The sequence below is a fragment of the Emydura macquarii genome, unplaced genomic scaffold (assembly GCF_026122565.2).
Source record: "Emydura macquarii macquarii isolate MOO-44397 ecotype Brisbane River unplaced genomic scaffold, CSIRO-AGI_Emac_v2 contig_312, whole genome shotgun sequence".
In the NCBI taxonomy this organism is placed as follows: Eukaryota; Metazoa; Chordata; order Testudines; family Chelidae; genus Emydura; species Emydura macquarii.
This window is the reverse complement of record NW_027130449.1, coordinates 4,637,571-4,662,747: the sequence shown is the minus strand read 5'-3', so window position 1 is coordinate 4,662,747 and position 25,177 is coordinate 4,637,571. Positions and strand designations below refer to the sequence as shown.

General features: G+C 42.6%; 1 protein-coding gene across 1 annotated transcript; it reads right to left on the bottom strand.

Moving 5' to 3' along the window:
• Window positions 1-9,176: 9,176 nt before the first annotated feature.
• LOC137162711 (transmembrane protein 45B-like) lies at window positions 9,177-14,763 on the bottom strand. Its single transcript, XM_067562621.1, has 5 exons — window positions 14,580-14,763; window positions 13,981-14,193; window positions 12,419-12,603; window positions 10,768-10,913; window positions 9,177-10,097 (listed from the first exon to the last, which is right to left on the bottom strand). Exons 1-5 carry the CDS (start codon window positions 14,761-14,763, stop codon window positions 9,968-9,970), a joined length of 858 nt encoding a protein of 285 aa, XP_067418722.1. The 3' UTR covers window positions 9,177-9,967.
• Window positions 14,764-25,177: the final 10,414 nt, after the last annotated feature.

Sequence of the window (25,177 nt, the reverse complement as noted above, 5' to 3'; positions counted from 1 at the left end):
GGCTAGACCATGGTGCAGAGAGGAGCGCAAATCTCTCAGTCTCAAACTACAAGTCCTAGTTTAACTGCACAAGCACATGCTCTGTTCTAGGGAAGGGCCTGGGCTGGGCCAGCAGGCCCGGCAACTTGCTGTTCAGAATGTTGCTTGAGACTGCGCTACCACTGCTTCTGATTGGCTCCAGTAAATCTCACAAGCTCTGGACAATAGACACAGGGAAATAAGTTTCTATACATATCCTCAGGCATGATCTACAATTTAGCATTTTTTTCCTCATGGTAATGGGAGTTGCAGCATGGGCTGGGCCCCCCAGAGCCTCTGGGCCCTGGTAAAATGTACCTGGTTCCCCCCCCCTCCCCCCCAATGTGGGGGCCCTGCCATGACTCCAATATTTTAAAGCACCTTTATAACATTATACCTAGTTTAAATAGTTTACTTCATACTTTCAGAAACAAAATTTTGCATGTAGCCTGGGAGGAATTATGAATGCTGAGGCCCATTGCATTTTTTGCTATGCCAAGTCATAAGGGAAGGTGTAAATAAAACATTTAATAGACCCCTGACTGCAACGTTAAGAATGGAGACGCTATTGTCCCTCTATAATACTAATGCATGCCCAGGGAGCTCTAAAGTAGAGTTGAGCAAATAATTAAAAAAAAAATGTATATATATATTATTGAAACTCAACCTGAGAACGCAGGAGAAAATAAAAATCCAGGGAAATTTGAACCAAAGCCAGGTTTTTTAATATATTTTTTGTCAAATCAAAAAAACTGGAAAATGTTTAATTTTGAATCAACAAAAACGTTTCAGGTAGATTTGAACAGAATTTTGGTGAGTTTTCTATTTGTTTCAAGTGGACCAGAACGTTATGAAATTAACCAAAACAAACTTGGGGGAGAAATCATTTTGAGTTGATATATTTGACAAAAATGAATTTTTTTGACAAAAAAAAATTCCCCCCAGGTCTGGCGCCTTGGTTGCCAACATTTGGCTTCTGACAGAGACAAAGAAAGGAAAATCCCTGGAATGAGGTTAATGCTGCCCTTTGAAAACAAACCCTTTAGGAATAGGCAGGGCATCATTACTCAGTTTATAGGCATTGTGAAAGGACAATGGGAATATCATGTTTGTATGAGCTCTGTAATTAACGCTCTCCTTTAGATGTTCCTTCAGATGAGGGTGCAGGAAGAAACTGGGAAGTTCCTCTAATCCTCACATGCAGTGCCAAAAAAGGAGGAGTCTGATGGAAAGAACTGGTTTTTTTTTGTCCTGACCTACTTTGGCTAAAGAGATTTGGAAGCTTGTCTAGCAATAGGATAAGCTGTGCATTTCTGAAGAATTAGAAATGTCTTGAGGCACAACGCAATTCTGCAGCGGGTGGTTTGTTGGACACTTTTATTAGCTTTTTCCATTGGTAAGTAATCATGACAGAGTTCCGAACAAAGATCTTAAAGATACGTTTTTGGGTGGAAAATGTTTCAACGTTCATTGATGCAGCCAGGTAAACACTAGCTAGCAGATGGAGTCTGACTTTTGAATGGAGAATGTGCCAAGAAAAATATGGAGGCAGGGAATAACCCTACCCCCAAGGACTGTACAGGATAAGTTGTCAGACAAATCTATATGCACAGACAGCTAAGGTCCACTGAAAGCCATGTGAGTCTTCCTATTGACTTCAGAGAGTGTTAGATCAGGCCTATAATACACAGAGTGATGATGCAGGGTACATTTTGAAAAGTGATATTTCTTTGACAACCTCTGGGGAAGAGCATTCTGTAAGTGAAAAGAGTGCATAATGGAAGAGACTTGCCCAAGCCAAGGAGTTGCTGCTCTCAGATAATGGGACTTCTCCCAAAACAATCTCTTGATTTGGAGCTTGTGGAGGTCAAGCCCTTGGAGAGCTGAACCATCTTCCTGCTCTGTAGGTCTCTGTGGCAACACAAACTCACCAGCACAGACAATCACACTGGTCACCAACCTACGTCTTTCCTCGGCACAAATCACAGGATGAAGAAATATACAGAGGAGACATGAGCCAATTTTTATTTAGATACAATGAAAAAATAGGTATCATATATGAAACAATTATTTAATCAGTATATTTCAACATGTTATCCATTTTATTAGTAAAAAAAATCAGTGTTTAAAGGAGCCATATAATCAATTAAATACTGAATTAATACTTTGCCTTGATACGCACACATTTTATTTGTTGATAATGGTAGCTATGGTGGTAAATTTATGAATTTTCAAATAATATTCAGGTTTCACATATACTGAAAGTATATGTAGAACAAAATTATTTGCTCAAGCGCTGATGATCCTGAAGGTAACAAGAATGCTATCACTGCGAAATAGAGCGCAGTGGGCAAGAATTAAACTTCATTGTTGCAGGAGCTTTTAACTCTACTACTGTTTGGATCATTTCTAGTTTTAGGCTGTCACATCTCTGTTGATGTTTTGCAAAATCCCGTCAACACTGCCTAGTTCGTATTAAAATATCTGGGTAATGATTTCATATCTAACCTTAGTCCCCCTCACAAACTATTTTGTTCCATTAAGGCGGCCCTTTTTCAGGTCAGTTCATACTAAATAAATAAATAGAACCAACTTACTAACCAAGTAAGGCTATAAAATGTATAGGCAATTTTGTCATATCTCCCCAGCTCCCCTAGAACCATTCAGCATCTCATTATCATTCACCGCTAGCCATTTGCATGGGCGGGGAGGGGGTTTAGCGGTTTCCCGCCTTTTTCAGCCTGCCAGTCTGTCAGAACTTTCCAGGTAGCGGGAGTGGGGCCGGCTGCAGGCCCAGTTTAAGCACCTCAGGGAGGAATTTCTGAAGCCAACAGCTAATATTTTCCCTGTCAGTGGGGCCTGGTATGAGATCTATTTTCTAGGTCGGTCAGCTGCACTGAGTTAGGTCTACTGAGGTGCAGCTGCTTCCATTGTCGATGCCTGCGTAGGTCAGTGCGCCAGACTGGAGCGTTTGGTGCCCCGTTTTAATTCACACATCTGCCTTTAGTGACCCATATCTTATCCCCTCAGGTAAGATTTAGCTTTTATGAGAGAAACTTTTTGTCAATTTGGCCAGAAGATTGTAATGTAAAAGAAACTGCTGGGTGAGGGGTAAAGACAGCCAAGGCCGGCAGCCATCTTGCTGTGTACCATGAGACGTGCGCCCAGCCGTTAGGTCTTTTTTGTAATCGTTTTTATTCTAAGACACGCAGGGTCACATTGTGAAAGCATCCATAAGTTACGCTCATCACCTTTCCACTGCTACATCCTTATTAGTGACAAAAGGTACAGACCCAGCCATTCGCCTGGAGAAAGTCCCTCAGACCCACTCGCAGCACAGTTACAAGCACCCAGGGAACAGGGTTACAACATGATTTTTAATTTGTTGTGTAGATGTGATCCTGACCACATTCTCTACCCAGACTCCATACAGTCTCGAATGGATCTAACTTTAGCCCTGCTAATAAAACAGCTAAGGTCCCAGCAATGTGACAAGGCGGAAACACTTTTTAGCTGGGTTATGGGACAACGGCACAGTAATCAACTCTCGACTCCACCGCAGCTGTACTGCTGCCTGGTGATGTGGGGATGTAGTCCACATGATGTTGGACAGAACCACTTCATGTATTGCTGTACGGGCAAACTAACCTTTGCATTTCTACCTGAGCAATGCACTGAAGCACATTATGCAATACTGATTTGTGCAACACTGATTCTTTGAACCTCCGTAAATCTAGAATTTCCTGATGTCTGAGTGACAGGTGTGCCCCCAACGAGAACAATTTGCATTATTAAGCATTACAGTGCATTTGTTCTTATAGTACCTATTAATTTGGAGCACAGTAATGTTAAATGCCAGCAGAGGCTGTGTCAAAATTTCAAATACTGTCCATTTTTCAGGACTGAACTGCGGGCAACATAAGGAGACACAAAGGGGCTGGCTCAATGACTAAGTCTACCAAGGTGAATGTTAACAGTCATAATTCAATAGTGCCAGTTGTAAAACAAAAACCCTGATCCACAAATATTGTCATTAAAAAAATGTGATTCATGTTGAATCTTATTATTCAAAGTGAAGTGTTTGGGAAACCATTGTGTATTTGTGAAAGCTTTCACAATTTCTCAAAGTTTTATAAATTTTAACAGGAATGAGAAAGTTCATCCTATTAAATGTATTATTTACTGTTCAACTAATTATCGATTATTCTCTTGTTTAAAAAGTTTCAGCCATCAAGTCAGGGAGCAGAAACAACCACACAATAGCAAATAGCCAAAATAAATCACAATCTGAAAATTAATCTTCCAAATTATTCAGTGAATACATCTAGGTTTTTTGCATGTGGAATCTGTTTGGCGAACTCGACACAAACTTGCAAATAACTTTGGGTCAAATGCAGCTGCATTCTTCAGTAAATAAAGTATTCAGTGAAAAAATTTCACCCAGCTGTAATCAGCATGTCAGGAAGAGGGTGCAGTAGTTCATGCTCACAAGGTATTAGCAAACTTACCATTTTTACAGACCTAAATAGACCAGACAGATAGTCACTGAAACACATATAAAGACCCTCCACCTGATATATTCTCTCTCTCATTACAGTGCTAGGCTTCAACAGTCCAGCTATTGGCATAAAGCTTCCATCAGTGTTGCTACTAATCTTCAACAAAGAAAACCCAGGAAAGCATGAGGTGATCCAGCCTCTGGAGGATCTTGAGCTGCAAATAGGTGAGCATCCATCACTCAGGAGATCCCGAAGAACAGGTACATGTGTGCATACGGCCAGCAGCTTAGTGCCACCCACTTGTGCTTCGTTGTGTTGTAGAGCTGAAGGTAGGGGCCTCTGGGAACAAACTGTTCTAACCGTCATTCCTAAAAAGAAGGAAGCAGTGAGGCTTGTCTTTCAAACAAGGGCAGGATGGAGCGGAGAATTTTCTCCAGGCACAACCTCATCTCCAGAATAGGGGGAAGCCTGACTTAATTCACCTAAATGTTGTGGGCATCTTCCCTTTCTCTTTCTTTCTGTTTTACATCTTTGATCCAAATCCTTTGTCTTTCCTCCTGTCTCCTCTTCTCTATTTATTCATTTTCCATTTAACACCCCCACCCAATCCCTTTGAGCTCATCTTTTCCTTCCTCTCCCAGACTAAAGCAGCTTCTCCTTCATTCGCTCCTTGTCATCTTTCTCATTCCACACTAATCCTTCCTGTTTCCCCCTTTCTATCACTCTGCCCACCTCCTCCTTTCATCCTTCCCCTGTTCACTGCCACCACTATGGAGAGTGGCCCCAGGCCCTGCTTTGATTATCAGTGCTCTTTGCTCTGCCATAAAGAGGAGGACACAGCCCCTGCTTCAAAGAGGGTAAAAGCCTTATTTAGAAATCATTACAATTAACTCAACGTCGGCCACCGTCGATCCTCTAGATCCTGGTGTACGCATAAGAGGTCTAGTCAGGTGCCTGATGAATCTGCTTATGGCTGACAAGCCCAATTTGGGGGCGACACAGCTTGTTGCAAGTTTCCAAGACCTTGCAGAGTACAAAACACACTCCCAGTCAAGCACACTTCCAAGGTGTTTGACGTGTTGTGTTGCCCCTTCCCCCTCCTCCTTTCAGCTAGGAGAAGGTACGTTTGTGTAAATGCTATCATCTATGACAGGGCTTTCATCTGCAAGCTAATGGGAACATTTTTATGGGAGCAACTTATTATAACATTGACAGCACCTCATTACCTCTTCTTGCTTTAGTGAGCTGACATGCTTCAGTCACATCTCAGACATAGTGCAACTGCCTTCCCTATCTTAATAAAAATGCCCCTTGTAAGGCATAAGTGTACTATTCAAAAAATCCTCAGTGTACTGGCTGTTTAGCTGGTATTTGTGATAGGAACATAGGACTGGAAAGGATTTCCTGGGTCATCAAGTCCCCTATTACCACAGAGATCCTAGCTTAGTTTTAGAAAATACAGCATCCCAAGACTATAGGCAAGTGTTCACCTTGATTTACAAAAATAAATACAGACAAAATTCAAGGGAAACCTGTGTCTCCAACCAAATCCCTCCTCTGTCACCAAAACTGAAAGAGGAAAGAAGTATAACCAGTTATCACATTTGATCGAAAGCGGGGCAGGTACAAGCACTGGCTGTATTGTTGCTGATCATTTACTTGCTGATTATTTTAGCAGATAGACAGACTGAGGAGTAGGTATTGGAAGTGAAACCCAGAAGGAGATAGGATTTGGGAACTGCAGCAGGGACATCAAGGAGATGCACACAGAGGGGGAAGAGAGAAAGGAGAATAGGGAAGGAAGTGAAACAAAGGGCAAAAATAGCAGTGGTTGGTCCTAAAAGGGAGCAGATTTTTCCTGCAAGGATGCTGAAAGCAACAATGATGAATCACAATAACTAAGAGCTGAGTTAATACACAAAGGCGTATCTACCCTACAGGGATTATAGCAGCATAACACTGTAGCTATGTGAGCATAATCTCATAACATAGATGCAGCCTACACCTACGCTGAGGTACGAACACTCCCTGAGTGACGGTAGGTAGGTTGACAGATACATTCGTCCATCAGTCTTGCCGAGTCTACATTGGGAATTAGGTTGGCATAGCTACATCTCTCAGAGGTATGGATTTTTCACACCTCTGACACAAGTAGCTATGTTGACCTAAATTATAAGTATAGATCAGGCCTTACTCTTGATCTTTGTGCAAACCTCCCACTGACAACAGAGGGAACATGGGTTTAAATTACAGACGGGAAAAAACAAACCTTTGTGAACCTCAACTAGTTTAACAAATGTAAAGAAAATAATTTTAGGAGGTTTCCAAAACCTCAAACTGGAAATTTAATTTACAAACAAACAAACAAACCAAAACAAGCAATTTCAGAGACAAGCCAAGTGAAAGAGAGCCATATCAGAGATGGCCCTGTTGAGTAATTTGATTTTGGAAGGACTGCACAGATAGGCCCAGATCCAAAAGCCAACGGTAGTCAACAGGAATTCTTCTGCTGACTTCACTGGGCTGTGGATCAGGGCTCTTAGACAATCAAGTCGGGGCCAGTCCACAGGCCATGACAGCAGCTAACAAGCTGCCATGCGCTTCTGACTCCTAATTCTGATCTCTTCTCTCTCTCGCCCCCCCCCCCCCCATTTTCCTCCACCCTATAAAGCACAAATAACTAAAAGGACACAGGCTCAGGTTTAAGGCAATCAGATGTTTGTTTAAAAGGAAAATATTTAGAGAGAACTAGGTAATGGTTTAAAAAAAAAAAAAAAGGGAAGGAAAGATAGTAGACAAAGGTTTCTAAATGAAATGCAAAGATAGCTGATTAGATTAGTATAGCAAGGGCCCTATAGCAAAAGACTCTTTTCCCTTCTCGGCATACAAGAAGCTTTGCTTTGGGTCATTCTTTTTAAAAAGTTTGTTTTCTGGGGCTGGAGGGAAAGGATAAAATGAAAACAGGGCAGATGGGTTTTTTTGTGGGGAGGGAAGGATACAGCAGACACAGGGGCAGGTGGTTTTTTTTTAATTGCCATTCTGGTTATGGTGGAAGAGCTTTCAGAGAAGAAAGGCATTACCACCCAGTGAGCAGTGTTATAGTCCCGGCTCTGCCACTGACTTGCTGAGAGGCCTTGGGCAAGTCACTTCACCTCTCTGGTTCACCTCCCTTTGCCTCTCCAGTCTATTTAGATTATAAACCCTTTGGGGAAGAGTCTTTCTTTAGCTGTGTATACATGCCAGACTGGGCTCCATGGCTAAGGCCTGTAGGCTGCTGGCCTGCTTCCCCACATGAGGAAAGGATTAATGCCACACCCAGAGTCTGGCTTGAGCCCTTTCCCTCAGAGTTCAGTGTATCACCCAGACTTGAAGCAAAGCTGTTTCCCAGACCAGAGCAGGGTGCAGGGGCCCAGAGATTTTTCTTTTTGCATCTGATTGCATGCAGGGGAGCCCACTTGCTTGCTATGGCTCTCCCTCTTCAACAGAGCGCGCTCAGCCCTTTTTAGGAATCACCTGAGCTCTTTGCAGCTCCAGCGCCACAGAGCCTTTAGATACCACTGTTCTACAAATATCATTAAGCAGCTCTTGCAGCATGTCCTAAAGGTGGCCAAACTCAGGAGAATTAATTTCCAGAGGCAATCTGGGTACCACAGCCTCTGACTATCACATTTCAGCCAAGGCTTTGTGGTATCTGCATTGTCCCAGAGGAGGGGAGCTGTCTTGGCAGGTCAGAGATGGAGATGTTGATCTCTTAAATAGCTAGGACCTAATTTGTTAATGGCTTCAGATACAGTGAATCTAATAATCCAGTTTAGTGGTGGCAAATGCATGGACAAGTTTGGCCAGGACCTCATGTGGGAGAAAGGGGTGGAGTTTCCTAGCAAACTAGAGGCAGAAAAAGAGTGTTTGGGTTTTATTTTTTTGTGGTTGAAATTGCTACTGGCTTATATGGGCTCACTGATGTATCGAAAGAGACCCCTGGGCTTTACATCACTTTGACCAGTTGTGGTGAGTGGAGGAGGCATACCTTCAGTGGAAGGGTAGAAGAACGTACTCAGCTTGTATTGCCAAGAGTTTCCCTCTTTTCTATGATATGACTTCGATCTTGCCCAGGTCAAGTTTGAGCCAGCAGCTTGTGCTATGCATGGTAGGCAGATCAGCTGTTCTTTGTGGTCTACTGTGTCAACAGCTGCAGAGAGAGGTCTTGTAGTGTGAACACAGAGATACTGTCAGTATCCATAGCCACAAAGAGGGTGTCATGGCCTCTAATAAACCCCTAATAAAAGAAATATCCATTAACAGCCTGGTCCCCCTAATGATGGGCTGGTGGATAAGTACCTTCTAACTGAATCTCCACATGTGCAATGCTCAGGCACAAGTGCTACCTTACCTTCTTTCTCTGTCCAATTTCTCTTCTCTCTATTCCCACTCTGAAGTGTCCAGAATCATGGCAAACAGAGGTAGAAAAGATCTGTCGCCAGCACATTTAGTTCATGGGTCTGAGCTTGTGCAGAAATGAACCCTATGGAATAATTTTCAGAGATTCATCCAGCATGGGAGGCACCTCTCCCTTATGGATGGAACCTCCATCACTTCCTTTAGGAGACTATGCTACAGCAAGAGCGCCCAGCCTGGAAATTTCCACTGATATTTAGACCGTCTGGGGGTGGGGGAGAGGAAGGGGAAGCGAGAGAGAATGGGTTTGTTAGCTACATTTCAGAAATGTTTGGTGGTATTAAAATTATCTTTCACAAGTTTTTTTCCTTCTTGGTGCATTCTCTCAAGAGATGTGTGTAAACATGCCATTTTTAAAAATACTATTTTTATTTGTAGACGTATGTACTTGACATTTATATAATTAAATTAAACTGTACACAAAAATAATTAAATATATCACATTAACACACAAAAGAGAATGATGACCTTCCTGTATATCTCTCAGTGCTCTAGCTGTGATCACAAATTTTGCTCAAATCCATTTCAGAGTAGTTTGTTAAATGCCGGACTAGGGTTTCCAACTCTACAATTCAATGCTAAATCCCAGTTCAGTTTGGAAACTGGATTAGCTGAAGGAGCTGCAAATAGCTTAGCCAACCATATAGATATGAGACTCCAAATGCCAATTTGTTCATGTAGTGTAGTCATAACACTGGAATGTCTACACCCAACGTGTACAGTATTACTTTTAAAAATCACTTTAAAAGGAAAAAAATTCAGCACACTTTTCAGCTCTAAAGGGCTTAAGAGAATCTGCAGAGGTGGGGGGAGAGAAAGTTCTTACATCTTAGTTCTGTACATACTGCATAATAGGACATTGTGGGCACTTTTCTCCCACCTTTGATGCTCTGTTATAAAGTCTCAACTTTATTTAAAATGGCAAATAAAAGCTCATCGGAAGATCTCTAAACAAGGGGGAAATCCTCAGGAAAGCAGAGAAATCAACCAAGTCCTCACTTTTCATCCACCCCATCCACTGAGAGAAGGACAGGGTCAGAGCTTTTGCTGGTTTTCCGTATACAAAACCCGCAGTCGAGTTCAACATCCATGTTTCCTAAGTTTGCCTGACATGCCTTTTTGTACCTGCATAAAAAAGGAAAATAAAAATATTAATGTGCACAGTGGTCTGATAATAAAACACCGGTCCAGCGTAGTAATTGATTATGGCTACAACACTGTCTCCAAAGGAAGAGGTGACTTTTCACAAACTCTCAGGGTCTGGGAACCATGCTATCTTTTTTTACATCAAAACTGTTCAACCCTATGTAACGTGGGATCCGTCACTATCATTTCTCCCACATATCCTGTTAATGTATGCATATGCCTCTAGTCTGGTTCTGTTAACCTGGTATATTCAGCTAGTCAGACTGTTCCCTAAAAGCCCACTGCTACCTGTGTCAACTATGAAAGAATCAGTTAAATATTTCCAAGCAATAACAGTAATTAAGTTATTATGGAAGCACCCACCGTAAAAACTGATTGTTACCCAGAGTACACAGCAGCTTTAGGTGCTTACTTATTTTGATTCTATCCTATAGTTGATACATGTATGTAACTCCCATTGGTGCTAATCTGAATTCTGTGCACACAGCAAAATGTGAACAGGTTGCTCAGCATAGCATTTCAGTACTATTTAAGTAGCTCTAATTGTTGCTCAAACTATCTGCCACTGATAAATAATGACTAGTTACTGTAAAGTAGACACAAATTGTTCTCCGGGTCTGGCCTGCCACTGCCCTGCCCCACCACGTACCAGCGAGAAAAAATAGAGTTGGCTGTTGTGATGACAAGAGCAGCTGCGTAATGCCAGAAGAAGCAGATGGTGAGGATCATGAGGTTTCCACGGTCAGTCTGATCCCAGCCTGGCCCACCCCATGGTGGGGACAGCACAAACCCAATCTGAGTAGAATGAGAAAAGATATACCATTTTACAGAGAAAGAAGGGTATCAGCCCCTCTAGCACATCTCTGTACTTCTCCTTAATTATTATGGCAGCCTTATGGACAAATCCATCCATTGACAAGAGGCAGAATGCTCTGGGCTCTCTATCAAACCACTGTCCTCACCAATTCCCCTGCTTGCAACAACCTCTTGACTCGACAAACTTTTTAAACAGGGGATTTGTTAATGTTACATTGGTTTCTATTAACCCTTTGAATGCCAGGAATGAATATGCTCATCTTTACAATTCTGAACAGAAGGACGGGTGTGGGACACACCTCAATCTATTCTGTTCCTTCTGCTCTCACCTCCCTAGCCACCCGCCCCCGACCCTTCTCCTGAGCACTGGAATTTGACTAGTCCAAGGTGCTGGACACAAGGAGATCAGAGAGGTTTCCTAGGCAGGAAATTCTATATACAGGCGTTAAAACAAAGTCTTTGGAGTCAGGCATCCTGATTCTGTGCCCTCACAACACTGTTTTGAAGGCAGGTGAATGCTACACCCATTTGATAGGTGGAGAAACTGAGGCAATGAACGGGGAAGTGACTTGCCCAAGGTCATACAGTGAGTTCTGGCAGAGCTGGTAAGGAACCCAGAGCTCCTGACTCTCAGTCTGGTGGCCTGTCCACTGGAAAAATTAATTTCTGGCAATGTAAATCTTACAGCTCATGGGCTTTCAACATGACCTGACAGCGTTGCCTTATTTCACAATTATATTGCAAGTTTCACAATATTTGATGGGTTTTTTACTCCTGATTTCTGGGAGGCCCAATTCAAGATTTTGTAATGCTTGGTGTGGTCAATATTGCGTATATACTCAAGTCTCCATATAGTAGCTGTGGTGCAAGATAAGAGCATGAAACACACGGCTGATGTGGTGAAATATTCAGGCCAATCTATAGAATCCAGAGATTAAATCCTTTTTGACAATGACTTAAATACCTTAAATACTTTTTTATTGGTCTTACCCTCTCCTATAAAATGAAACCTGGTGAGCAATGTACCATTATGCTACAATGGCTGTTTAGCAGTACAAACACAGATGGACATTCCTTCCCATCAAAGTAGGAGCTAAGTGATTTAAGGACCCAGTGGGCAAAATTCACCCAAGATATAAATCCACTGAAAGTAATAGATAATTTGGCCCAATATGTCATTACCAAATTATCTGGAAGAATAAACAGCTGTATAGTTACATGGTATTTACTAAGAATTGCCATCAAGATCACCAATAATTAAAGGATACTAACTACTGGTCTACAATAAGTAATGTTAGCTCTTTGGGGCAGGGGCTGTCCTTTTGAGCATTTGTACAGCACCTAGCACAATGGGGGTCCTGGTCAATGACCGGTGCTCCTTTGTGCCATCACAATATAAAACAATAACAGCACTGTCTTCTCTCCTTTCCCTGTGCCCACCAAACCTATAGTTCAACTGAAAGTATGAGATCAAAACAAGTGACCTGCCAGAACCAGGATCCCTGGAGGATGAAGAAACTGGTCCTGAAGAACTCCAGGATGGTGTGATCCCGCAGGAACACTTCCATCAGGGTGCAAAGGGCTCCACCAAATATAGCGATGAGCAGCAGGGAATGGAGGTGCTGATCCACAGCAGCATTGTTGTAGTCATGGAAACAGAACAGGAAACCTGCCAAAAATCAAAACCAGATTACATAATAATTAAGTGGTATCAGGACACTGAGTGAAGAGGATTCACAGGCAGTGACCACACAGAAAGCATGGGTTGCATTTAATGGAATAGAGAGGTACATATTTTTCTGCTTCATGCATGTCCAACTGCCTACCCATTAGGCAAAGGTGAATATTTGAATTTTATGGGACAAATCCTTCCCCATCTGAAACAGCGTTGCCAATCTCAGAGTTCAAGTTTTTCCCCACTGCACATCAAAAAATCACCAAACAACAGTTTGCTTCAAAAAGCCTGAATTTATGCCATCTCGAAAGAAATCGAAGAAGTTAACACCATGTAGCAACCACCGCTTATTTGCATGGGGGCCACTTCTGGGTTTATACCTCACCCTCACCTCCCCATTGGCTGCCTTCTCAACCTATTGGATACATCTCTCGGCCAATAAGAAGCCCTGCTTTTCCATGGCCTGCCATGCTTTCTTTTCAGCAGCGCATGTGCCTTGCATGGCTTCTGCTGGCCCGGAGAGGTGGATCTGGTCCCGCTGCACATGCGCCTCAGTGGTTGCTCAGTTGCAAGGCCACCAGGTGACAGCAAAGAGACAGGGACTGGGGAGCAGCCGGGCTCCAAGTAAAATTGCCCAAATTTTGCTGCAAGGAAGTAATTTGTAGCCCAAAGCGTTGCCTGCCACTGATTTATTTTATTTTATAGCAGATGTAGTCCAGCCAGAGAAAAATCATGCAGGTTGGCAACACATCACACAGGATGATGGGAGAAGGGAAGGAGTTTCCTCTCCCTAAACAACCACTGCCATCTAGTGGCTGTAAAATATGCAAAGCCTCCAAATATCCAACTCATCACTGCAGGCAGTACTCTCTATGCAATCTCGTTTTCCATGCCTCCAAAGCTGGCTCTGCCTTTCTAGTTACTAGAGCAAAGTCCGGTTCCCCTCTTTAGTTGTCATGTAGTGGACATATACCATCACTATTGCTGCTTTTGTTGTCCACACAACAGGGCAGAGTTGGACATTGCACCACCAAAAACAAAAGGCCTTGGGACTGTTTCATTGCCCTGGAAGCCTCGTTGGATGCGTGTAACTAGAACCGGGAAAGATGCTCACAACAAGAACACACCAGTTTTCATGGCAGGTTCAGACCTTGGGCCATGCGCACTGACAGCTTCATTGAGGCTCGGAGACTTTTCACAGGAACCTGGGGACCAGCTGCGGTTTCATACCAAATCAAATCAACGTGTGACCCCCATGACTGGGGAAGCAGTTTACTGAATCTCCAACTAAGTTCACTCAACAAAGTTTCTGGCATTTGAAAATCCAGCCAGCCAAATACGTCAGCCCTTTTGTCATTACTTACGACTCACCTTCAATACACATGGCCACAGACAGCAAGAGGCGATCCAGTCCCAGGGACAGCTTGAGCGGGGAATGGGAGAGAACATCCACAATGCCCGAGAGGCCATAGAAGAGGTACATGGTCATGTACTGCCAGTTAGCCAGCTTCTCCCAGCTGTGGGACTCTCCACTGTAAACAGACGCGTGGGGGCTGCTGGGGACAAACTGCTCAGCCAGCATCCCTAGACAACAGAGGCAAATACAGATCATGGTTTTTCCTTCTAAGCGAGGACAGGAAGGAGAAAATCCTCCAGGCTGGAGAGGATGAGAAATCCCAATGGATTTTGTTTAGGATCATCCATTGGAGACACTTCTTCCCGGTATGCAATTCATAAACCACGCTTGTTGTGTGGTGCAGGGTTTGCCTGGTTGTTTTTGCAGGTGTTGTAAGACTTCTATATGAAATGTTAAAATGAAGGACACCAAGATGTCTGAAAACAGAACCATCCATTTTCTGCCACAGAGCAAGTCCACAGAGTCTCTGAGGAGTGAATAGCTGCAGCATGATACTGGTAGGTTTTTTATAGGCCATTGGGGACAGTAGCAGTGACTAACAGACCATCCTTACCTGCTAGAGCAAAGAAAGCTTTGGCTGCCCCTTCGAGGACATCCAGTTTCTGGATCCAGCGGCTTGCCTGACTGTCTGCATTCAGCTTCTGGCTTAGGTATTTCAGTGGGTATTTCACAGACCACCAGAGCCCAAAGAACAGGAAGAAAGTGCCCCGAAGGGCATTGCCTTTGAAGCTTGACATCACTGAGCCAACTTGCTGGATACCTGGATCTGAAAGGATAAAAAACAGTGTTCAAAATCTCCTTGTCATCGACCACCCTGACAACAGGATGACTCAGAGGAGCCTTGCCTCTCTATATGCCGTGTCCTGGAGTCTGCAACATTGTCACCCAAGGTACTTGATTTCCTGTGAAATCCCAATGCGCAGCTCTGTAACATACAACAATACAGTGGTAATCAGCCATGACTGGAAAAGAAATACAGAAAGAATCATGATACCACTGCAGGGAGTGAGGAGATTTATATAATAACTGGCTTGCCCATGGCAGGGGCTTTTTAACGCTAAAGGAAAGTTGCCAATCTCTTACGGAAGAGCATGGCAGCAAGTGCATTTTAATGGGAAGCTAGCAAAGTTGTTGCTGGCAAAAAGCAATTAGGAATTTTAGGAACATTAACTCCCTTCAAACAAAGTAATTAATAGGGTGTGAGTTCAGTCAGCCAGCTGGGATGTGATTTCTTAATAGTGCCAGACAACTTTGGCTTTGCTAAAATTTGAATGCTGAACAACAAGGGTAAATGAGATTCCGACATAGTTAAGGTGATCTGACATCCCAGGTTTTGGGGAACAGCCTAGAGTCCCATGTACAAAAATGCAAGGATCACAGAGCACATATGGAAAATGTAATATCTACATAGGCACGTTCATGCATATTCCATGCATGAGTCCCACATCGTGCATGTGAGATGCATTGACAACAGAGTTAGAGATTGAATCTTCAGAAACAAGGAGGTAGTTAATGTCTGATGACATGAAACATTGTTTTCTCTGCTGGAATCAGGGACCAAGGCCAGGAAATTGGAAGCAGTTGAAATAAAACAAAACAAAAACCAACTCAAACTGGAAGAAGTTGAAATCCAATGAGCATTTCTGGCTATGTTCTGGGGAATCATACACTTAGAGGAATATTGACTGGCACTTAGGTTCTAGCAAGAGGTCCAAGAAGTGAGTGCAGAGAGCCCAGGAATGCACAAGGAGTTGTCATCCAAATGCTTGCTACAATTAGCATGCTGTACTGTAAATAAATATTCTCTTGGGATAGTTTCATTTCCTCTCAGTAACCTTCTGCTACCTAAACCTTCCTTTTGCCTTTTTGTATCCTTCCACTCTTCTTCGTGCATTCTTCTGTGTCACTCCTGTACTGGGAAACACCTGCCCTTTTGCCCCAAAACCTCCCTCTCTTCCTTCAGATTCTTATCACTCTCCTTCCACTAAGACTAATAATAATCCACCAAAAAGAGAGACAGACACTGTACTCTAATGATATTGAACTTTTCCTGTGTGTATCATACGTTAGTGCCCAAATTATGCTGTGAACTCCTTGGGGGCAGTGACTGCATCCTTATGGAATGTTTGTAGAGGCCTAAGCACATTGGTTGTGATAACTTGGATCGATATCACATTTTTCAAGTCCTTCCATGCTAGGGAGTAATTAGGTCTGCAATTCAAAATTAGGGTAGGGTGTGGTATGGATAGGTACTGGAGATTAGAGATGGGGATGGCTTTACAAAACCTGAAAAGGTTGGGCTTTTGTTTTGCAAAACCCAAGTCAGGATAGATTGGCCTCATTTTTCTCCAAGTGGAGTTGGTTCAAATAAGTCATTCTGGTTTTGGTTCATCTTTACTCCGATATGCTCATATAAAAGCATTATCCTTTATGCCACCATGATCTTGCTTTCTTTCTTACTTAGGACACCTATGTGCAATGCGTTATGATGAATCTCAGCTTAAAGTAACTCCTAAAAAAGTCTCTATTGACATGACATTGGAATACTCGTATATTTCTTATCATGGAAAGAGGTTAATAGTGGGGTATCCTGGAAATCAGTACTAGAACTAATTGTATTCTATGGTCCAGCTGGCATAAATCATCATAGCTCCATTGACCTAAATGGAGCTGTGTTAATTTGGGCCTGCTGTGGATCTGGCCTCATGGACACATTTATCAATAACCTGGCATATGGAGTGAATGGGGAGGTAGCAAAAGCAGCTGTGAAATACTAGCCAAGCATTATGAAGAATGCCAAAATGAAATGTAAAATAGAAAGTGTGAATTAATGAATACTGAAAGGAACATTTTAAGTCATTCACCCAACATAGTGGGTCTCTCATGCAGAGGATTTGGGTGTTATTGAAGATTGCCATGTTGAACTACTCTGTGCACTGAATAATGTATGTATTGCCATAAGTGGACAAGATGTTTTGCAGAGAAATAGGAAGACAGTGTCTCCATCTCCAAGAGCTTACATTACAAATTAGACAGATAATTATAAACAATGGGTCAGGAGTGGAGGAAGAGGAAAACACAGGGGATGAGTCAATCAGTGCCAAGGAAAGACTGTAGTTTCCTTCTTGCAGGTCATGTACACTGTAGGTGGGTTGTTTTTTTATGCATCTATTGTTTCCCCAAATATAATTGGGTGAGAGAGGAAGTGGATTGCTCCAGAGGGGAGATAAGTGGCAGAAGCTAAGACAAAGGAAGTGACTTTTAGGGAGGGATCTGAAAGCAAAGAGCTTATTAAACACTTAGTGTGTCATGTGTAAAATTATATTCTAAGCTGTCTGGGGCAGGAAATGTGTCTTATGTGTTTATTAACACACTGCATAATTTTGGACACTGTACAGATACTAAATACAACCTTTTCTGGACTCTGAACTCACCCTTTTGACAGCTAATAGTTTAGAGGGGCATCAGTTACAAAGACAGGTTCTTTTTGAGAGGAGTTGCTACTTGGCACAGAGGTCAGACACGTTCATATTACCCAAAAACAAACAGTGTCTTTCCACCAGCCCCATGAGACTATCAATCAGTTAGTGGAACATACTGTGTTACAGCCCCTGCTTTAACAGCCGTGTAACTTAGATATAAATACATGGGAAAATGAGAGACTAAATTCTAAGCAAGTTGCAGTTCAGAAACAAACCTAGATCAGTCACAAAGAATCAAAAACTCAGGTCATATTTCACAGTGAGCTAATCTGCATTGCAATAGACTGGGAACATGGCTTTGATCAGAAGGGATCACTGCCTGAGCTGCCTCTCTCTCTGTTCTTGTAACCTGCAATGGTTTTGAGATTTTGCTGTCACTTGCCTAATAGTCATACAAGACACCTGCATCACTGCCTTAAAGAGTGTTTCATCATTGCACTGATTGCTGTGTTCAGTCTTCTCCAACTCCTTGTTCTGGTTTTTAGCTGTTCAGCTCCCATCCCTGCTCTCTATTGCATGCCTTCTCCCCCATCTCAGATACCCCAGGACCTTTTTAACCTAACAGAGTTAGGTTCAGCTTAACGTTTACTCCAGAATAGGGCCCTGTTGCATCAGTCTGCGCAGAGGAACCTGCTTGTTTGCACTTTAAACTAATCAGGGTTTTACAACCTCTTCCCCAAACAGGGAGAATAGGTGCCTGCCTGGGAGGAGAAGTGATGGAAGGGGCAATATGAATAGTAGTTATTTCTAGACACGGGTTTGAATCAATGCCCTAGGTCCAAGCAGCCCTGAACTTTGTGTGGGGAAGGAGCAGCACGAAATACAGAGTCTGTGTCAGAAACTGCCCACTGTGTTGATAAATACCAGTCTAAGCCACAAAGTCCTTTGGCCAAGCAATAGAGCTGGACAAAGTGGGACCATTTAGTCGTGAACATTCACAGGGGGTTACAAATCCTTTTTCCATTTCCACATCTCCTTTTTGTTCACTTTGTTCCCAAGTACAGGACTATCATTTGCCGGGAGGAGGGGACATGGCTGTTCTTCCTGAGAATAGCTGTATTTGCATGTACACATGATTATTTGTGCCACACGTGCCTGCCCTCTGCTTACAAGTATTTCAGTCAGCCAATCGAGGAGAAGCAGGAATACTATGTGATTTTAGGTGACCAGTCACAGCACTTATATTGAGAGCGATCATGATGAATAATTTAAATGAATTCATAAAAATCAGAGCCTGCTTGCAGATGATTTGCCAAGAGGAGAAAAGGGCTCGTCAGCTGACTGTTTGCTCCACACACAGACCGCTGGGAGCATCTGCTTTCTGGCCGTGGGGCTGCTGGCTGATCTAGCCAGATGGCTAGGGTAGTGGAAGGATTCCCTTGTGAAGGAAGGATCTTCAGCTCAGCAAAGCCTTCCAACATCCTCCAACCACCCATCGCTGGAAGATCCTTCTCACTAAAGATCACTAAGTTTAAAAGCCCAGGCAACCCTCAACAGGTGCCTCTTTTTGGGGGAGAGGAGTCAGCCATGCGAGCTTGAAAATACCTCCCGAGCATCTCTTCATCCAGCCCCTCCCAACAGCATGAAACATATTCCCAGCTTGTTCCCCCTTGCATCTAGATAACCACAGCTCCCTATATCTCAGCAAGCTCAGAAAGCCAGGTTCATACACAGACCATTCAGCATCTCCCTTGGAAGGGGGGAGGAGGAGGAATTTACCTGTGCTGATTGCACCGCCTGCTTCCTTCCTGCTACAGAGGTCCCCACTCGCAGTCCAGATATGAGCAGCAGCAGCAAGGATAAGTGAGATGGAAGTCCCAGATAAGGGGAGGAGCAGAGCAGGGAGGGGACTCTCAATCCAGATGCTCCACCCTAAACATCTTCAAACCAGATCAAAAAGGTCTGAGTCAACCAGTTTATTGACACCTGTTTGCTGCTGGATTTCCTAAGGAGAATCAACATTCTTCTAGAATTTCACCACGAAATTAAAAACAAAACAAACAAACCCAACACTAATTTTTATTCTTGTGATAACCAGGCTTACTCAAGTTACGTCATGGGTTCAGGTTTTGATGACTGAAGAAAGCCTGGTTAGTATCCTGACTAGGCAAGTTTGTTGCTGTTCAAAGTGATGGGGGAACTCAGAGTTAAAAGTCGGAAGCTCACAAAATCTCTAGGACCTGAATTCTCAGTTATATTAATGCTCCCTCACATGGCTTTGACAGTGTGAAGCAGGTGTAGCTGTCAGAGTGGTGTAAGGGGATGGGGGTAGGGGTTAGTATAACTGAGAATTCAAGCCAGGGGTTTCATAAACTGAAGCAGAGAACTTGTTAAAACTCACCTTTCTCTATCATAAACAAAACACTCATTCACTTCTGTGAAGATTCAATTATAAAAGACATCTTAATCTACCTCTGAGCACTCACTTTTTTTTAATCTAACATTCCACCACTAACCATCCACTGAACAGCTGCTCAGTGTCATGATACCTATATTAAATATAAGACAAGTTAAAGTAGCTACTTAAACAATTGCAAAGGTCTCATGGGTGTAACATCGCAAATAAATACTAAAGTGCTCCTTTAAGCATCTTTCCTACCCCTTGAAGTATTTGTGGGCTGCATATAGATAGGTTGTAAGCTCCTCAAAGCAAGAACCTTGTCTTATTTTCTACTTATAATGCACCACACCTCCTATGGTGTTTTAATAGTAACCAGCATGATCATATGCTGCTCATGCTTTTGTTTAGCAACGATTAGTAAGATCTAACCAGAGACCAGGAGTCTTACAAATGAGCTGGCTACTGAAACGTACTGCCCCTGCCTGCCATGTATTAGTGCATTTTTCAATGCAATGCAAATATAGATGGCCAGGGAAGCCTCCCACCCAAAGTAAAATACCCAAAGCAATACTCCACTAGACTGCCTCCTACCATTGGGCTGGCCTGCAGCTATTATCTCAGCTAACTTTGCAGTGAGAGCAATAAGTCTCAGGTTATGGGAAAGCACCTTTCTCTCATAAGTGCTGGTTCAATTATTAATGGCCCGTTTGTGCCACGAACACCTATGTTCAGATGGGTCGGGGGGTTGGGAGTGGATTGGTGGTGGCAGACAAAGGAGAGGGTGACTTCACAGAAGTTGGTCCAGTTCAAATATATTACTTCACCCACATTGTCTCTCTAATATCCTAGCACCAACATGGCTACAACATCAGTGCAAACAACAAAGGTGAGGGTGGGGAGGACATCATTAAAGATATGTAAGTGGAAGACCTACCAGCTGGAAGGAAAGGAGATACAGTAAGCAGCAACCAGCTGTCAAATAGCCACTTTCAGGCCTAAGGTGCTCTTCTCTGCCAAATTTAAAGGACCAGCTACAAGCAAAGCATATCGTGATAGGTTTCTATAAAAGAGTGACTCTGCAATGGCTGTTTCAACCAGTTGTAAAGACAGGAAGTGGTTAAGTTCCCACTTTTCTTTCAGGAAACGGGACCTGACTGAGGGGCTTTTCCAGGTTGGAACAAGGTGTATGAAATGGCTCTTTTTTTTTTTTTTTAAAGTATGTTTCTATAATAAAAACCAAGATGAAGTTTTGACAACAGCTTGCTGCATGTGGTGGACAATACCACCGCTACATCGCACCTGGAGATGTTAATGCACATGTCCCCGGTCCTAGACTGATTAGTAACAGAAGTGGGAATAGATGCCAGTGGCTAAATTCACCACTAGTGTGAGTGGGTGCAACTCCACTGAGGTTTTATGCGGAGCTCAGTTCTCCTACCTCATCCTACCCTTGTGAGAGGACCATACCTGGAATTCATTAAAAGAATTGTGATAATGTTTACCTACTTCACAGGGGAACTGGGAGGCTGATTTAATTAAAGGTTTGCAAACTGTTTGAATTGGAGTTGGAAGGATGCTAGGGAAGTGTGAAGTATTATTATTGCTAACACAGGCATCTGGTTTAAGTGTGGGCAGGACTTGTTCTGTTTCCTACCCTTGGATTTCAATCTTGCCTAAAAGAGGCAGTGGAGGATCCTATATTTAGCTGAGGACATGAGATGAGTACTGCATGGACTTTCTATAGTAATATTAGACTTGTGGTAGTGTTGTCTTCAGCGGGAGCAAGAGCAGGTTTCCAACTTAATTGCCCCCTTCTCCCCTCCCCCCCCTTTTTTTTTTTTAGGGCTAGTACTGTTAAGATTGAGAAAGTGAATCAGACAATGTGGCGGATATCTTAAAAACAATCAACAACATCAACATCCTCCTGCCCTATATTATCAGATTACTCACGTCTGCAACAGGCACCCGTAGGAGCAACAACAGTCACCTCTCTGGAATGTGATCTTACAGCAATCCCAAAGTAAATCTACCTGCGCCTACAGTGGGAGAGAGAAGAAAGGATATTATCAGGTGAATTAAAGTCTATGTCTGACTTATGCGGACTTTCCATCAGAGAAGGAAATTAGGCCATGTCCACACTACAAAATTATGCTGACTTAACTTACATACAGCACACAGCCACCTCAGTTATTAAAACACTTGTGTGCACACACTTGGCTCCTTGTGTCGGCGATGTGTGTCCTCATCCGGCGCGCTTGTATCAATTGTGTTGTCAGTGTGGGCTGTTCTGGGGCGGCTCCTGAAAACCACTAACAGTCAACCATCAAAGTAAGCCTGACTCTATGCTGCTCAGGGAGGTGGTGTTATTAAATCGGCATGGAAAGGCACTTACATCGGCGGGAGTCAAAGTTAAGTGAAGACACTTCCACAGCTAGCTCAACACAAGGCAGCTTATGTTGACCTAACCCTGAGTAAACCAGGCTGCAGAAATAAGAAAGCAGACATAAAATGTGACTAATTTAAATGCTTGAAAGTATCATTTAAAATGTGGGTTTACATCTTAGTGTATTTTAAATCAATGGTAAAGAAATTGTTTAGCATAAGATTTCAAAGTAAAGTGGCTGATGTTAGGATTTAAACTGTGGAAACCAGTGAGTTCGCTATTTACTTTAGTCGTGTTTTAGGAATGGTATAAACAATAGAGGCTGAATAAAGTTGTTTGGTTTCAGCCTCTATTAGTTCCTTTCTGCAACAGCAGATCAGTGGCAGGGAAAAGAACTGTAGGAATGTCTCTCCTTGGCTTTTGACCGACATCAGCTTCAGAGGTCCTGGATGTGATTAGGGAGCGTAAGGCTACAGGTTGCAATGTGGATTCATGGTTTGGTGAGATGTTTTCCTTGTCATTAAGAGAGACCATCAAATCCTCCCCTTTGACAAGGCAAAGTAAGAGCATGAATGATCATTAGATTTCTGCTGTAGGAAACAGCTCTTGACCTGGATATTCTTGCCAGGGATATCCTTGTTTTTAATCTTACCTTTGTAGGAGAAGACTGAGAAGGTTGTAGTGATGTCAGATCTGCTTCATTTGGAGTCCTCAGATTCCCTTGATTCTCTACAGTCCAGAATTGGACCTGTGTGTAGTACAGAGACTGCACTACTCAGTGGTTGATTCTCTTCTGGTGACAGACGGAGATCAAAACATCTCAGGCCCATTAGCTGACTTTCATAACAACAACATGTCTTCAGGGGCAAGTGAAGTCCCTGCTGGCTAAGATAGATGAGTCCGCTGAGTGGCTTTGTTTTTTTCTAAAACTTCCTGTCAAGTGGAAAGTGCTATCCCCTGTTTCCAGTTTACATGAAGAATAGGAAAATTGTGATACAGATAGCATGGGCTTAAGTGTTATTGTGGTGACTGCCAGCTTGGCCAACACACCAGGGACTGAACCAGAGCTCAAAACATGAGCTACTACAACTTGCTCTCCTGCAGACTGGGCACAGAGTGGGACCTTGAGGTAACACTATTGTATGCTATGACATTCGTCTGGATTCATGCAGTGTGATGTCACTCCGCTGTGTCAATAATCGGATAGAGGATGGGGCTTGGATGAAAATTATCTGTTAGGAGGCTCAGGCTAGATAAGGCAGAGGTGATTTCAACAGGCATGGAACTAATAGTAAAAAAGAGAGGAAATATTAGCCCCTTTAACTGAGATGGTGGGGTGGCGTGTGAGGAGAAGGGAGCTCAACTTCTAGAAAAATGCTATTGTTTGCATTTTGCAACCACAGAGGTCTGGCTGAATCAGTCAGCTGCTTCTGGATGTCCAGAGAAGTGGCTGGGGAGAAAGAAAAGCACCTTTGGTCATTGTTGTGGCTTTTTGTGCTGAGCAGAACTTGAGAGGGTCTTTTGGATACTCTATATTATTTCAAAGTGTGCCCATATGTGAAATAAAATTTCCCATTCCCATGGGAAAGTTAGCATCTCAAAAGGGAATTCTATTTAACAGGCAGTAGGTGGGATTGCATAATTGCTTTCTCCCTCTCTCAGTCACTGGATGTGATGATACTTTGTAAAAAATGTGCTTCACAGAGAGAAAACAAATTATCAAGCATTATACTGATGAATCTTAAGACACTTTTAGAACTGGGGAATCAATGAGGCAGAAGAGAAGATATTCCAGATGGTAGGAACAGAAGAGGAAAAAGAAGCGTTTTGCTACAATTGTGGCCAGATTGTGATAAGGGATAAAAAGGATGCTGGATGAGAATAGGAAGTGACAGGAAAAGCAATTTATTTGATTGACAGCAGCATGTATGGCCCTGAAGAAATAGAGAAAGACCATTCTCACCTTAAGGAGCTCACACAAAGAGGGGAGCAAATCCAATGAATGTTTCAAAAACCAAAATCAATTTTGATCTCAATCCCATTTTATGAAAATAGATTTCAATCATTTTTTGGGGGGGGAAGGCAGGGGAGGAGAGATGCAAGGTAACTATAATCTAAAATCTTGAGTCATTTGTGCAATATACACCATCACCTTCTCTTCCAACCTCTGCTGCCATCATGTGGTCATTTAATTTTTACATTTTTTTTTAAAATAAGCAGAAATCCTCTGCAGTGACACATCACTTCTATTTATTGTTCAATTAAGTTTATTTTCTCTCTCTCTCTCTCTCTCACACACACACACAACCCTTTGCAAATTAGGTAATTCAATTTGTCACCATTTGGATATGTGCTTATTTATGATCAGAGAAGAAAGAATTCACAGAGATGCTCAACATGTTTTGTCTCATTGTAAAGGGGAAGTTCGTTGCAGCTTATTTAGGTAAAACATTCCAAGCATATTACTGGGGGTCAAAAATGCTTTCTACAAAATGCCTATTGTATAAAATCATTCAAATCCTTGCATCTTACAGTTAAGGCTCTTGTCAACTGAATTAATTGGGACAAGATGCTCAGTTTCTTGATTCCGTACACATCAGTTTATTCATGCTTCTCCTAGTATTCAGGAATTCAAAATAAACCTTTTCACTGGAAGCAAGAAAAAATAAGACAATAGGAAAGCTAGGACTCAGGTAAATTAGCAATTAGATTCAGATTCTAAACTCTTTAGACAGCTTTCAAGTCTTCTCACCATGCTCACACAAGCTCAATAGGTCATTAACATGCAAACCATGCCTACCCTAGATGTATAAACATACATCCACAGATAGATATAATTTGAGCCTATTGTAAAATGAATGGTTCACAGTGAAGACAGGAAAAAAAAAAATCAATTCCCATTCTACTCCTAACGATTATTAAAACACAGTGTAGTCTGTGACAAC